General features: G+C 43.3%; 1 protein-coding gene across 2 annotated transcripts in view; it reads left to right on the top strand.

Moving 5' to 3' along the window:
• LOC124114520 (erbin-like) overlaps positions 1 to 13,862 on the top strand; it is a 119,027-nt gene that overhangs the window by 75,531 nt on the left and 29,634 nt on the right. For both annotated transcript variants that reach the window (XM_046475132.2, XM_046475131.2), the window contains exon 4: positions 578 to 656. In XM_046475132.2, coding sequence (XP_046331088.2) covers positions 578 to 656 — 79 coding nt within the window. The remainder of the gene's footprint in view (positions 1 to 577; positions 657 to 13,862) is intronic.

Below are 13,862 nucleotides of genomic sequence, written 5' to 3'. Positions count from 1 at the left end.
CTCATTTTTAGGTTTGTCAGCACCATACCCGTGCTTGTGGGTTTCACCAAAGTGGTAAATGTCTGAGACCTGCATCACTTTGGGCTTTCCTCCAGTACCAAGCTGAGATGCCTTGATCTGATTGAAATACGGTTCAACTCACTTACTGATAGTATTGACAAGAAAATTGTATATTTCCTTGTTGATGGGGCCAGATCAGTTCAATTCCTTGTTTTACAAAAAAACTTACCCTTCATATTGCCAAAACACAAATAAATCAATAAAGATAACAAAATGTCTGAAAACATTTATCTGTTTCTGCATCTTTGTTATGACATTATTTTCAGAGTTGCTTTAGGGAAAATAGACTCGCTTCAACCTGCCAGTATGTTTTTGCTCTCTGCCTCTTTTTGTAAAATACAGTCTGTAAAACAAGGTTGTACAATTGTCCTGGCCTAAAGTGTGTAATTGAATATGGATAAGCTGAAATCCTAAGGAAAGACTGATCAAGGATATAACATGACTCTGTAGACTTTGGATGTGTGGTTGTGTCTGATGCATTAGGCCCTCAGTCTACATGATTTCTTTGTTCTTGCAGGTATCATTGACGTCCCTGACAACATCAAAGCATGCAAGTACCTGAGATCTATAGAGGCCAGTGTCAACCCCCTTGGAAAGTAAGTGTAGTTGTTGTGCAGAGTTGTGTCCCTTTTGTGCAGAGTTGTGCCCCTTTGTAGTTGAATCAAGGGTTCGAATCCCATATTTCAATCTGATGAGATTCTTTGTTTGTCAGCACCATCCTGGTGCTTGTAGCTTTCACAACAGTTGTGAACATCTTATATCTACCTCACTTTGTGTTTTTCTCCCACAGTAAACTCACATACCACGATGTAATTTAAGTCACACTCAACCCAACTCAGCCTCTCACTGAACTATTTCCATTCTCCACAGGCTGAAAATATGATTTTTGATGAAAAGTAAATGTTTGCTGCAAATTTATTTACATCAATACTACACTATGTTGTTGACTGTCAACTGCGCAGGTTGAAGATTTATAACTGCAAACAATTCTGAGTCAAATGGTGTAACACATGAACCAGATATACAAATGGAAAAACCAATTGAAAAATGTAAAACCAAACAAAAGTAGGACTAATTATACTATGCCTCAGAGTAGCAGGTTGAGTGGACTGTGTAACCCGGGCAACAAAGAAGTGAACACTCCTGGATCAACCTGCCCTTCATGTCAAGTGAACTTTACACTGAGTAAATGGAACAGATTTCCTACCACCCTGCAATCTCACAGATAGTGTGGATTTCTGTGGCCACATACAGATACGTCGGTTGCAGCTACGCATGTGTTTTGTGCAGCAGTTGCCGTCTGCATGGTGGCCCTGTGCTTCAAATAAGAAGGGCAATGAAAAATGGACTAGGATAAAGATTGTGGCTAAGGTTCTTTTGAAAATCATTTCTGGCAAGGATTGTTATTGATAGTCATTTTGTTGATGTGATGTGATGTGATGTGATGTGATGTGAAAATATTGATTATGGGTTAGGGCTAAAAATACATCTGATGGTGAAAACTATTATGTTGACATTAATTGATGCAGGTATATTCAATCAGAACTCTCAATATGAATTTATTATTTGGTAAAAGTTAATATGCAGTGTATCTTTTTCATACTGATTGTAAATTTACTTATCAATTAAATGGACGAAAAATGGAGTGATGGATACCATTTGAATTTGTCAGCCATCTTCAATTTCAAGTCATGGAAATGAGTTCATCAACTTTGACATTCATCACCAAAGTCAAGGAAATTCGTGTAAATAGAACTAAAGCTTTTTGTAAATATACTTTTCCTCGAGGCCTTCGTAGAAATCTTATAAACCTTGACATTTTTTACGAAAAAAAAGAGCTGTTGGAAAAGATCGTAGAAAATTAGGGTCCTTGGGAAGTGCAAGTTCGTTACTGTTACCATACATTATACCTCTTGCTTGAGGTCCATCTCATGGTTTATGGGCCCATTAGAACTCGAGTGAATCATCGAAATGAGAAATAATGCTCCGAGCTGATCATAGCCATACCACAGTCCCAACACAGGAGGAAATTATTTGAAATCTTGATCATAAATATTGTCCTGGAGCGCTCCTGATTTGATTATTAACAAAACAGGTTCAGTTGGTGTAATGGTGAAATCATTTCAGTTTAATGCTGGTTTGGGATTTGTCCCAAATGTGTTTAGTTTATAGGATTAATCGCACTGTTTGAGTCACTTAGTGAGTAGCAAGTTTGGAAGAAGATATTTCAGCATATGTTGCTATTGATATGATTGTCATCTGATGAAGCATGACAGGATCACATGACCTTGCCACCCTTTTGGCTCTAATACCTTTGGCTCTGTCTCTTTTGAAGTTTGGTGTTTATGTCTCCTAGTGTTGGTTGACCTTGATGATGAAGGTGACTGGTGTTTAGTGAATATGACTGTTTCATCGCATGGACTCGTGTCTTTGTGGTAAAATCAACTTCCTTCGATCAGTTCAAGAATGAAATAGTTATGCTTGGAATACATTTTCTGTCTTGAGTGAGTGAGTGAATTAAGATTTAACGTCACATCGGCAATATTTCAGCCATATCGTGACGAGATAAAACATTGACAACAAATATATTTTAGATTGCATAATCTGTCTTGAGGATGTAGATGTTCTGAGGACATTATTGTACTTACATGTTAAGATCAATTGATAAGTAAAGATATATATGGTTTTATATTTTTCTTCATTGCTTTTAGAGGCATTGTGTGACAGTTTTATTTTTAATGTTCATTTCTCAATTTGACATTACTTTTGTTTGGTTATTTAGGTGGTTTGCATTCACACAAGATGCGAAGCAAAAGAACTTGTGATTGTAGTTAACTTATACTATATCAATAGCTATCAATATGAAGCTAAAAGAATAGTTATCTAATTGTAATAGAATTAAGGAAAATGAATGTAACTAGTTTTATAGAGATAAGCAGGTCGAGTGGTTTATAGTTTAAGCTAAGCAGGTCGAGTGGTTCATAGTTTAGCTAAGCAGGTCGAGTGGTTCATAGTTTAGCTAAGCAGGTCGAGTGGTTCATAGTTTAGCTAAGCAGGTCGAGTGGTTCATAGTTGAGCTAAGCAGATTGAGTTAATAGTTGAGCTAAGCAGGTCGAGTTCGCAGTTTAGCTTAGCAGATCAATTGTCCATAGTTTAATTGTGCAGGTTGATTTGTTCATTATGAGTTGAGCTAAGCATATCGAGTTCATAGTTTAGCTTTGCAGATCAATTGTTAATAGTTTAATTAAACAGGTTGTGTTCATAGTTGATCTAAGCAAATGGAGTTCATAGTTTACTTTAGCCGATCAATTTTATCTTAGTTTAATTAAGCAGGTTGAGTTGTTCAAAGTTGAGCTAAGCAGATCGAGTTCATAGTTTAGCTTAGCAGAGTGCTCATATCAGACCATTGTGCAGATAGGGAATCTGACAGGACATCAAATGATAATTTGAGTTAAAGGTTTAAATAAGTGAGGTTCTCCTGGAGATGCAAAACACCAAATGCACTGACTTTGATTTTATGATGTGGGTTTATGTGGTTTATGTGAATTCCTTGAAGTCAGTAATCAAACACACCTATGCCAATAGATCGTTTGTTCACCACTTTTAATACCTGTCAACTCACAAAGAAATAGTTTTGAAGGATCAGAGGTACGCATGCACACAACTGCACCTATTGTGTAACAGCAGTCCCCCAGGGTTTAGCTTCAATTCAATCAGTGCTGTTAAGAAACCCGTACACTCATTTCATGGCAGTTCTTTTTTAGACTTGACATTGCAACCTTTACAAACACTCAACCCACCAAACACACGACTGTGTTGCAGCCATTTGTATTTTCTGACAGTGTCCACTTTCAAAGAAAAACTCGGCCAATATTTGAAAAGAGATTTACCTTTAGAAACAAAAGACAAGCCAAGGTGTATTTCCTGAGTTTAAGCCTAAATCCTACCTGTCATGTTAACATATTTGGAACAGGAAGTTTGAGTGAAGGCAGGTTTATGGGGCTCCCTCCATGTTGTTGTTTACAGGGAAGATAACAGCGTATGTTGTTGTGCTAGCTTGACGGACTCGAATGATTCTGCGTATTAGGTGTTGACAATGCTGTTGGTTCATGTAATGTAGAGAGGTGTGCCTCTGTTTACTGGGGGATGACAATAAGTCTTTTGTGTTTGACGTCTCACTGGTCAGGAGGAATGATCATTTGAAAGATGAGGTTCAGTAGTGGCTACGTAGCTTCAAACTGTTTCCATCTTCAAGGTGGAAACAGCAGATGAAGTTTTCAAGCCTGTTTATGTTAGACACCTATAACCTTAAGTCCTGGCAACCCTCGATGGTCAGAAGGGTCGATATGGTCTCTGATTTTAGACTGTTGGTCAGTAGATGTTTTTTGCAGCTATTAAAAACAATGTTTAAAGCAGAAGAAGTTTTCAAGCCTGTTTATGATAGATACTTATAACAGTGATACCTTATCAATTCAAAATCCTGGCGACCTCAATGGTCAGATGCTCAGTTTAAGCATGTGGTCTCTTATTTTCGATTGTAGGTCAGTGAATGTTATTTGGAGCTTAACAGGTTAGGGGTTGTGGGGTTGTTAAAGCGTTGTTCACTCATCACGCCAAAGACCCGGGTTTGTACATGGGTACAATGTGTGAAGCCCATTTCTGGTGTCCCCCGCCCTTATATTGATGAAAAATTGCTAAAAGCGACAAAAAACCATACACGCCCACTAGAAACAGGTTAAAAACAATTCAAGCAGAAAGAATTTTCAAGTCTGTTTTTGATAGACTCCAATTACGGTGAATGTTTCACTTGAAGCACTGGGGATCCTTGATGATCCGCAGTATGGGGCATGGTCACCTTAAGCATTTGATGTCTGATTTATGACAGAAGATGTCAATTGGAGCTGTTTAGAACTTGAAGGTAGAAAACAATTTAAGAAGAAGGTTTCAAGCCTTTTCATGTTGGACACCAATAACAGTGAAAGCTCATTAACAGGAAGTCAAGAACATCATCACATATTTGTCAGTTAGAAGTGTCTGTTGTTTGAGACAAACAGATTGCCAATATCTCCCACAGTCAATTGGATTCTGTCAGGACAATCAAGAAAATTGTCTTGAACGATATTTGTTGAGTTTGAGATTTACTGTACAATTTGTCTGTAAGTTTATGGCCATGCAGTGTAGAATAGGCTCCCCCTGTGAGACAGGATTCTTTTCAAAATTGCATTTTTTGCCTATTGTATCAGCTTTTCTACTGATCTATACTTAAAAGAATTTTGAAAATTCAAGCATCTCTTGTGATCCAATTTTGATTGTACAGATTTCATTATGCTGTTTACGTGTTTAAAATAACCAGAATCTTCAACATTATGGTAATAAAACCGTTGTAAAAGATAACAGATAGGCCTTATCATATGTGATTAATCGTTTCACAATTTTCCCCTGAATCATGATTCAGGCAGGAAGCACGTCTGCCCACCTTCCATGACTTGTAAGATGATACTTGCCTATAAACTGCTTGTATAGTTAATGTCATCCCACAGTGTGTGTTCAGACAGGATAACGTTGGAAATAATTTCCATAACAATGGCTGTTGAAGGAGGTGGACAAAGACAGTTTTCATGACATAGAATCCTTTTAAAAATGCACCGATGGGAAGTGTTATATGTCAAGAAGTTGTTTAGCCTGCAGTGATGGGACACTTGTTTTCATTATGTACAAGATTTTAAAAAAGAAGTTCAGTATCCCAGAATTGTGCCAAGTATAATATTGATATAGGACATTCCAGAGGTAGTGTTTGGGGGGTCCAAAGGACAAAAGATACAGAGTTGCTTCCCTTGGATGCCAGGATCTGCTGGTTGTAGGTTGAAATCTACTGATCCAAGGTTCGAGTCAATTGTGACCATTGGCCTGGTAGGATCATACCATATTTTGTTATCTTAGCCATTTCTTTCCTCACTCATCAATCTGACATATGTTGTGATATGACTGCACTACTGTTACGGCGGTTATATTCCTAGTCACTGACTGACTCACCTGGGAAGGGGTCATGGGTGGCCAAGTCGTCAAGGTGCCACAATATGCTGTGCAAGGTTGCATCCCGTAGTGAGTTATTGAATCCTATGATTTTGGGTTTGAATCCCGTGTTCACCCTGATTATTCTTTGTGGTCTGTCAGCTCCATACCTGTGCTTGAAGGTTTGAAGGTAAAAATCAAAGACATCATCACTGTAAGCTTTCTTCCCACACTAAGCTGATAGGCCATGCTATTTATACTGAAATATTGTTTTAAGCAAAAATAAACTTCACTCACTGACTCACTGACTCACTCACTAATGAAAGAATGAACCAACGATGAACAGGACGGGATATTGGGTAGATTTGAGAAATGTTTATCAGAAGTAGTAGTTCCCATTCATAAGTCATAATGAATCAAGTATTCACCCCCTAGATTTGAGGTTTTCAGCGCTTTTGAAGTTTGACTCCCGTTTTGAATGGCTATTCAGCTGATATAAGAAGGCAGCATTTGGTGTGCACTTGTTCACTTAAACAGAGAACAGGTCTGTGGCACGTGGGGATAGGGGGGGAGGTTGTCATGTTATTGAATTCGGTAATGAAAGGTGGCATTGTAGACATACTTTACTGATGTTTGATCGCACTGTGAAAACTGCATCAACAGTTTCTTTACACTCTTCAAGAAGGGAATCTAATGTATCACTGCTTGTGAATGCATTTCCTCACTAACATGCTATTAATAAAAATGTATTATCAAATAGTTTTCTAAAGTCCTTTAAAACACAAACTGATGACTGAAGTCTAGTCTGTCTTACAGACCCTGATACAAATATATATCAAATACAGCCCATGCAAGTCTATAATGTTTGGCAAGTCTAGATCACTGCAGTATCAGGAATGAAGAGAGTCACTGGGCTCCTTTTTATTATATTTTTATTAAGATAACTAAACAACTGTTTTTTTATGTACGATATGTTCATTTCAGAGACTAGATTTTAGTCTAACTGAAGTCCTTTACAACACAAAATGATGGCTGAAGCCGTTTGTACCACAAATAATAATTTCCATATATGTGTGTTTGAAAATCTGTGTGTCAATGGAAGCCGTTCAGAAATGAATATGTATTGAGGACCTGTTTCATCAATAACCAAGTCATTTAGACGCCATAGGCCAGTAGCTGTTGTTTGTTTACGAAATGCACTGTACAACGTCACAGTATCTTGAACACGTAATCATGGCATGAGGAGAGGGCCATCTTTAACACTGAAACACATTTACTTGGAAGGCCACTTGTATTTAAGTACCCGGTAAACGTAAAAACATTGAGACTGATCACTTGAAGCATTTTTGCTGGTTACTGTTGCAGTCTCTGTTCAGTCCTTGAACCATATCATATTTCAATGATTTCCCCCTAACCCAGCCCTAACTGTATTGATATAGAACTAAATGAAGCAAGTTTGTTTTTTCCACAGGACTCTTTCATTACTGGGGGCTCCTTTTCAATTTAAGTGGAATCGGCTTTTTAACATATGTTTTCAGAGACTAAGCGTTAGTCTAGTAACTGTTGAAGCACCATTTTTCAAGAATTCAACACTAAATATAGTATGTTTAAGCGGCATTTAGAAGGGTTTGTATCTCGGAAGAGAGGGTTGACGTACATATCTCAACTTCTTTCTTGGGCGACTATGCTTGTCGTAAGAGGCAACTAACGGGATCGGTTGGTAAGGCTCGCTGACTTGGTTGATGCATGTCATTGATCCCAATTGTGTGGATCGATGCTCAAGATGTCAATCACTGGATTGTGTGGTCCAGCCTTGATTATTTACAGACCGCCGTCATATAGCTGGAATTTTGCTGAGTGTGGTGTTAAACAACAAACAAACAAACAATCAGCTTCTTTTTTCTTTCAGTGCAACATTTCTGTAACGATGCTTGTACCGAAATGTCACATTCTTCCTTGATAAAGTACTAACATCTCTACTGGAACATCAGATTTAAGAATGAAGAAATAGAAATTCACTCATCAACTACGTCTTCAGTTTTATTGTACATCCCCATGAAAAAAATGTCAGGACCTCATTAATTTGGTCTCCTCAGTTTCAGTCAAAGTGGTGATGATTAACCTTAAATGTGCCACGCCTTGATGATGACCAATGTCTGTGATAGGAGGTGACGTCTGTTGCTGCATCTTGCATGAGGACACCCCATAAGAATAGCAGAGTCATCAATTACTCATTAAGATTGCGAGGAGTTCATCTAAGTAGTACGCAAGTTTGGGTTTTCTTCCACATTAGCTTGTCTTGCACTTACATGACTGAGTTAGTGATCAAAGCAGTGCTAAATACAGTGATGAGCTGAAATGGGGTTTTACATCTCGTTCAAGATTTTGCGCTTATATAGCCACACGCATGTGCGCATGCTGGTGCGTCAATGCATGTAGCGTGCATGTTCTAGCCTGGACTTCACTGAGTAAGTTGAGCTTATATTATCAGAGATTGTAAATGCCTTCAAGCATTTATACGTTCTAGTGAGGAAGACATCATAGAAATAAGAATCAGAACAAGGAGAAAGCTATTAATCTGTGTATATGTGTTCAGGATGTAAGTACAAGTACTTGGGATGTCACAAAGATGTCTTTGAGGTGAGGCTGAAATAGAGAGCTTTGTGTCCTTGGAAGTGTTTTTATATTGACTGAAGAGTCCCTTTAAGAGGCATCGGTCTGTGTGTTGATAATGGGATCTTGTGACAAAAGAAGAAATGTGAATAGAAAACGGAATATGAAACGCTTGAAACTTTTGACAAATGCTTAACACTCCTGTTGGCTCCTTGTGTCAACCATGGAGTGTGTAGTGGCGTAGGGTTACACGAGGCGCAGCTGGTGTCTACTAGAATCGAGGGACTGTGCACCTGTTGTTGCCTTAGTGATACAAGCGGGTGCAGGATGTGCATGAATGCAGCCTAACATTAGGGTGTGTTACTACAGACACACAAGGGATGAGGTACACAGATAGTTGGGCAACAGACCCACCACGGTAGATGTGTCGCCCAATTCCATCACTATCAAATCATTTGACATTGTGACTCTTTTCTTACTCAAGATTGTTGGATGGAGGCTGCATTCCTTGACTAAATATTTGAGGTGGTGATATAAGTGATAATATTTTATGTGTTTGGGGTCTTAAAAGGCACCATTTAATTTCTTTGATATGTATTCAGGTGAAGGATTATGAATAAATGTAACATATTTCATGTGATAAATGGAAAAGAATGTTTTATGTTGAATTGTTTGTTTGTTGTTTAACACTGCACTAAGCAATATTCAAGCTATATGACGGTGGCCTGTAAAAAATCGAGTCTGCACCAGACAATCCAGTGATTGACATCATGAGCATCGATCCACACAATTGGATTACAAGACATGTATTAACCAAGTCAGCGAACCTGACCACCCGATTCCGTTTGTCGCCTGTTACGACAAGCATGGGTTGCTGAAGACCTGTTCTACCCCAGATCTTCACAGGTTTTATGTTGAATTGAGGTGGAAGGAAGATGTTGTTAAGTGCCATTACTGCATCTTGCTATTACAATACTGCGGCATGAACGTGAGAAGTGTTTTCAGGGTTTTGTCATCCCTGATAGTGACATACTGTCGATTGTAACCTTCATGGAAGTATCTTTGCAGAAGCCATGCCAGGTTAGGCCAGGAGCTAGTTGTTCAACATGCAGGACGTGTTTGATTGTTGGTTCCTTGGCAGGCAGCAATGTTGCCACCCAAACACAGACCCCTCTCTACTTCACCAAACATCACACCTCTCAAGTCCCGTATCCACTTCATCCAAGCATTAATTCACCACCCAAACTCTGCACCACCCAAACTCCGCTCCACCCAAACTCCACAACACTCTGCTGACACCACCCAAACTCCGCTCTGCCCAAACTCCACAACACTCTGCTGACACCACCCAAACTCCGCTCTGCCCAAACTCCACAACCCAAACTCCGCTCTACCCAAACTCCACAACACTCTGCTGACACCACCCAAACTCTGCTCTACCCAAACTCCACAACACTCTGCTGACACCACCCAAACTCCGCTCTGCCCAAACTCCACAACACTCTGCTGACACCACCCAAACTCCGCTCTGCCCAAACTCCACAACACTCTGCTGACACCACCCAAACTCCGCTCTACCCAAACTCCACAACACTCTGCTGACACCACCCAAACTCCGCTCTGCCCAAACTCCACAACCCAAACTCTGCTCTACCCAAACTCCACAACACTCTGCTGACACCACCCAAACTCTGCTCTACCCAAACTCCACAACACTCTGCTGACACCACCCAAACTCCGCTCTGCCCAAACTCCACATCACTCTGCTGACACCACCAAAACTCTGCTCTGCCCAAACTCCACAACACTCTGCTGACACCACCCAAACTCCGCTCTGCCCAAACTCCACAACCCAAACTCCGCTCTACCCAAACTCCACAACACTCTGCTGACACCACCCAAACTCCGCTCTGCCCAAACTCCACAACACTCTGCTGACACCACCCAAACTCTGCTCTGCCCAAACTCTGCTCCACCCAAACTCCAATCCGCTCTGCTGACACCAACCCAAACTCCGCTCTGCCCAAACTCCACAACACTCTGCTGACACCACCCAAACTCTGCTCTGCCCAAACTCTGCTCCACCCAAACTCCAATCCACTCTGCTGACACCACCCAAACTCCGCTCCACCCAAACTCCACAACACACTGCTGACACCACCCAAACTCCGCTCTGCCCAAACTCCACAACACTCTGCTGACACCACCCAAACTCCGCTCTGCCCAAACTCCACAACACTCTGCTGACACCACCCAAATTCCGCTCTGCCCAAACTCCACAACACTCTGCTGACACCACCCAAACTCCGCTCTGCCCAAACTCCACAACACTCTGCTGACACCACCCAAACTCTGCTCTGCCCAAACTCTGCTCCACCCAAACTCCAATCCACTCTGCTGACACCACCCAAACTCCGCTCCACCCAAACTCCACAACACACTGCTGACACCACCCAAACTCCGCTCTGCCCAAACTCCACAACACTCTGCTGACACCACCCAAACTCCGCTCTGCCCAAACTCCACAACACTCTGCTGACACCACCCAAACTCCGCTCTGCCCAAACTCCACAACACTCTGCTGACACCACCCAAACTCCGCTCTGCCCAAACTCCACAACACTCTGCTGACACCACCCAAACTCTGCTCTGCCCAAACTCTGCTCCACCCAAACTCCAATCCACTCTGCTGACACCACCCAAACTCTGCTCCACCCAAACTCCAATCCACTCTGCTGACACCACCCAAACTCTGCTCTGCCCAAACTCCACAACACACTGCTGACACAACCCAAACACCGCTCTACCCAAACTCCACAACACTCTGCTGACACCACCCAAACTCTGCTCCACCCAAACTCCAATCCACTCTGCTGACACCACCCAAACTCCGCTCTGCCCAAACTCCACAACACACTGCTGACACCACCCAAACTCCGCTCTACCCAAACTCCACAACACTCTGCTGACACCACCCAAACTCCGCTCTACCCAAACTCCACAACACTCTGCTGACACCACCCAAACTCCGCTCTGCCCAAACTCCACAACACTCTGCTGACACCACCCAAACTCCGCTCTGCCCAAACTCCACAACCCAAACTCCGCTCTACCCAAACTCCACAACACTCTGCTGACACCACCCAAACTCTGCTCTACCCAAACTCCACAACACTCTGCTGACACCACCCAAACTCCGCTCTGCCCAAACTCCACAACACTCTGCTGACACCACCCAAACTCCGCTCTGCCCAAACTCCACAACACTCTGCTGACACCACCCAAACTCCGCTCTACCCAAACTCCACAACACTCTGCTGACACCACCCAAACTCCGCTCTGCCAAAACTCCACAACCCAAACTCTGCTCTACCCAAACTCCACAACACTCTGCTGACACCACCCAAACTCTGCTCTACCCAAACTCCACAACACTCTGCTGACACCACCCAAACTCCGCTCTGCCCAAACTCCACATCACTCTGCTGACACCACCAAAACTCTGCTCTGCCCAAACTCCACAACACTCTGCTGACACCACCCAAACTCCGCTCTGCCCAAACTCCACAACCCAAACTCCGCTCTACCCAAACTCCACAACACTCTGCTGACACCACCCAAACTCCGCTCTGCCCAAACTCCACAACACTCTGCTGACACCACCCAAACTCTGCTCTGCCCAAACTCTGCTCCACCCAAACTCCAATCCGCTCTGCTGACACCAACCCAAACTCCGCTCTGCCCAAACTCCACAACACTCTGCTGACACCACCCAAACTCTGCTCTGCCCAAACTCTGCTCCACCCAAACTCCAATCCACTCTGCTGACACCACCCAAACTCCGCTCCACCCAAACTCCACAACACACTGCTGACACCACCCAAACTCCGCTCTGCCCAAACTCCACAACACTCTGCTGACACCACCCAAACTCCGCTCTGCCCAAACTCCACAACACTCTGCTGACACCACCCAAACTCCGCTCTGCCCAAACTCCACAACACTCTGCTGACACCACCCAAACTCCGCTCTGCCCAAACTCCACAACACTCTGCTGACACCACCCAAACTCTGCTCTGCCCAAACTCTGCTCCACCCAAACTCCAATCCACTCTGCTGACACCACCCAAACTCCGCTCCACCCAAACTCCACAACACACTGCTGACACCACCCAAACTCCGCTCTGCCCAAACTCCACAACACTCTGCTGACACCACCCAAACTCCGCTCTGCCCAAACTCCACAACACTCTGCTGACACCACCCAAACTCCGCTCTGCCCAAACTCCACAACACTCTGCTGACACCACCCAAACTCCGCTCTGCCCAAACTCCACAACACTCTGCTGACACCACCCAAACTCTGCTCTGCCCAAACTCTGCTCCACCCAAACTCCAATCCACTCTGCTGACACCACCCAAACTCTGCTCCACCCAAACTCCAATCCACTCTGCTGACACCACCCAAACTCTGCTCTGCCCAAACTCCACAACACACTGCTGACACAACCCAAACACCGCTCTACCCAAACTCCACAACACTCTGCTGACACCACCCAAACTCTGCTCCACCCAAACTCCAATCCACTCTGCTGACACCACCCAAACTCCGCTCTGCCCAAACTCCACAACACACTGCTGACACCACCCAAACTCCGCTCTACCCAAACTCCACAACACTCTGCTGACACCACCCAAACTCCGCTCTACCCAAACTCCACAACACTCTGCTGACACCACCCAAACTCCGCTCTACCCAAACTCCACAACACTCTGCTGACACCACCCAAACTCCGCTCTACCCAAACTCCACAACACTCTGCTGACACCACCCAAACTCCGCTCTACCCAAACTCCACAACACTCTGCTGACACCACCCAAACTCCGCTCTGCCCAAACTCCACAACACTCTGCTGACACCACCCAAACTCCGCTCTACCCAAACTCCACAACACTCTGCTGACACCACCCAAACTCTGCTCTGCCCAAACTCTGCTCCACCCAAACTCCAATCCACTCTGCTGACACCACCCAAACTCTGCACCACCCAAACTCTGCTCCACCCAAACTCCAATCCACTCTGCTGACACCACCCAAACTCTGCTCTGCCCAAACTCCACAACACACTGCTGACACAACCCAAACTCCGCTCTACCCAAACTCCACAACACTCTGC

The sequence above is a fragment of the Haliotis rufescens genome, unplaced genomic scaffold (genome assembly GCF_023055435.1).
Source record: "Haliotis rufescens isolate VD_foot unplaced genomic scaffold, xgHalRufe1.0.p SCAF_2, whole genome shotgun sequence".
In the NCBI taxonomy this organism is placed as follows: domain Eukaryota; kingdom Metazoa; phylum Mollusca; class Gastropoda; order Lepetellida; family Haliotidae; genus Haliotis; species Haliotis rufescens.
This window is presented reverse-complemented; position numbering and strand designations above follow the sequence as displayed.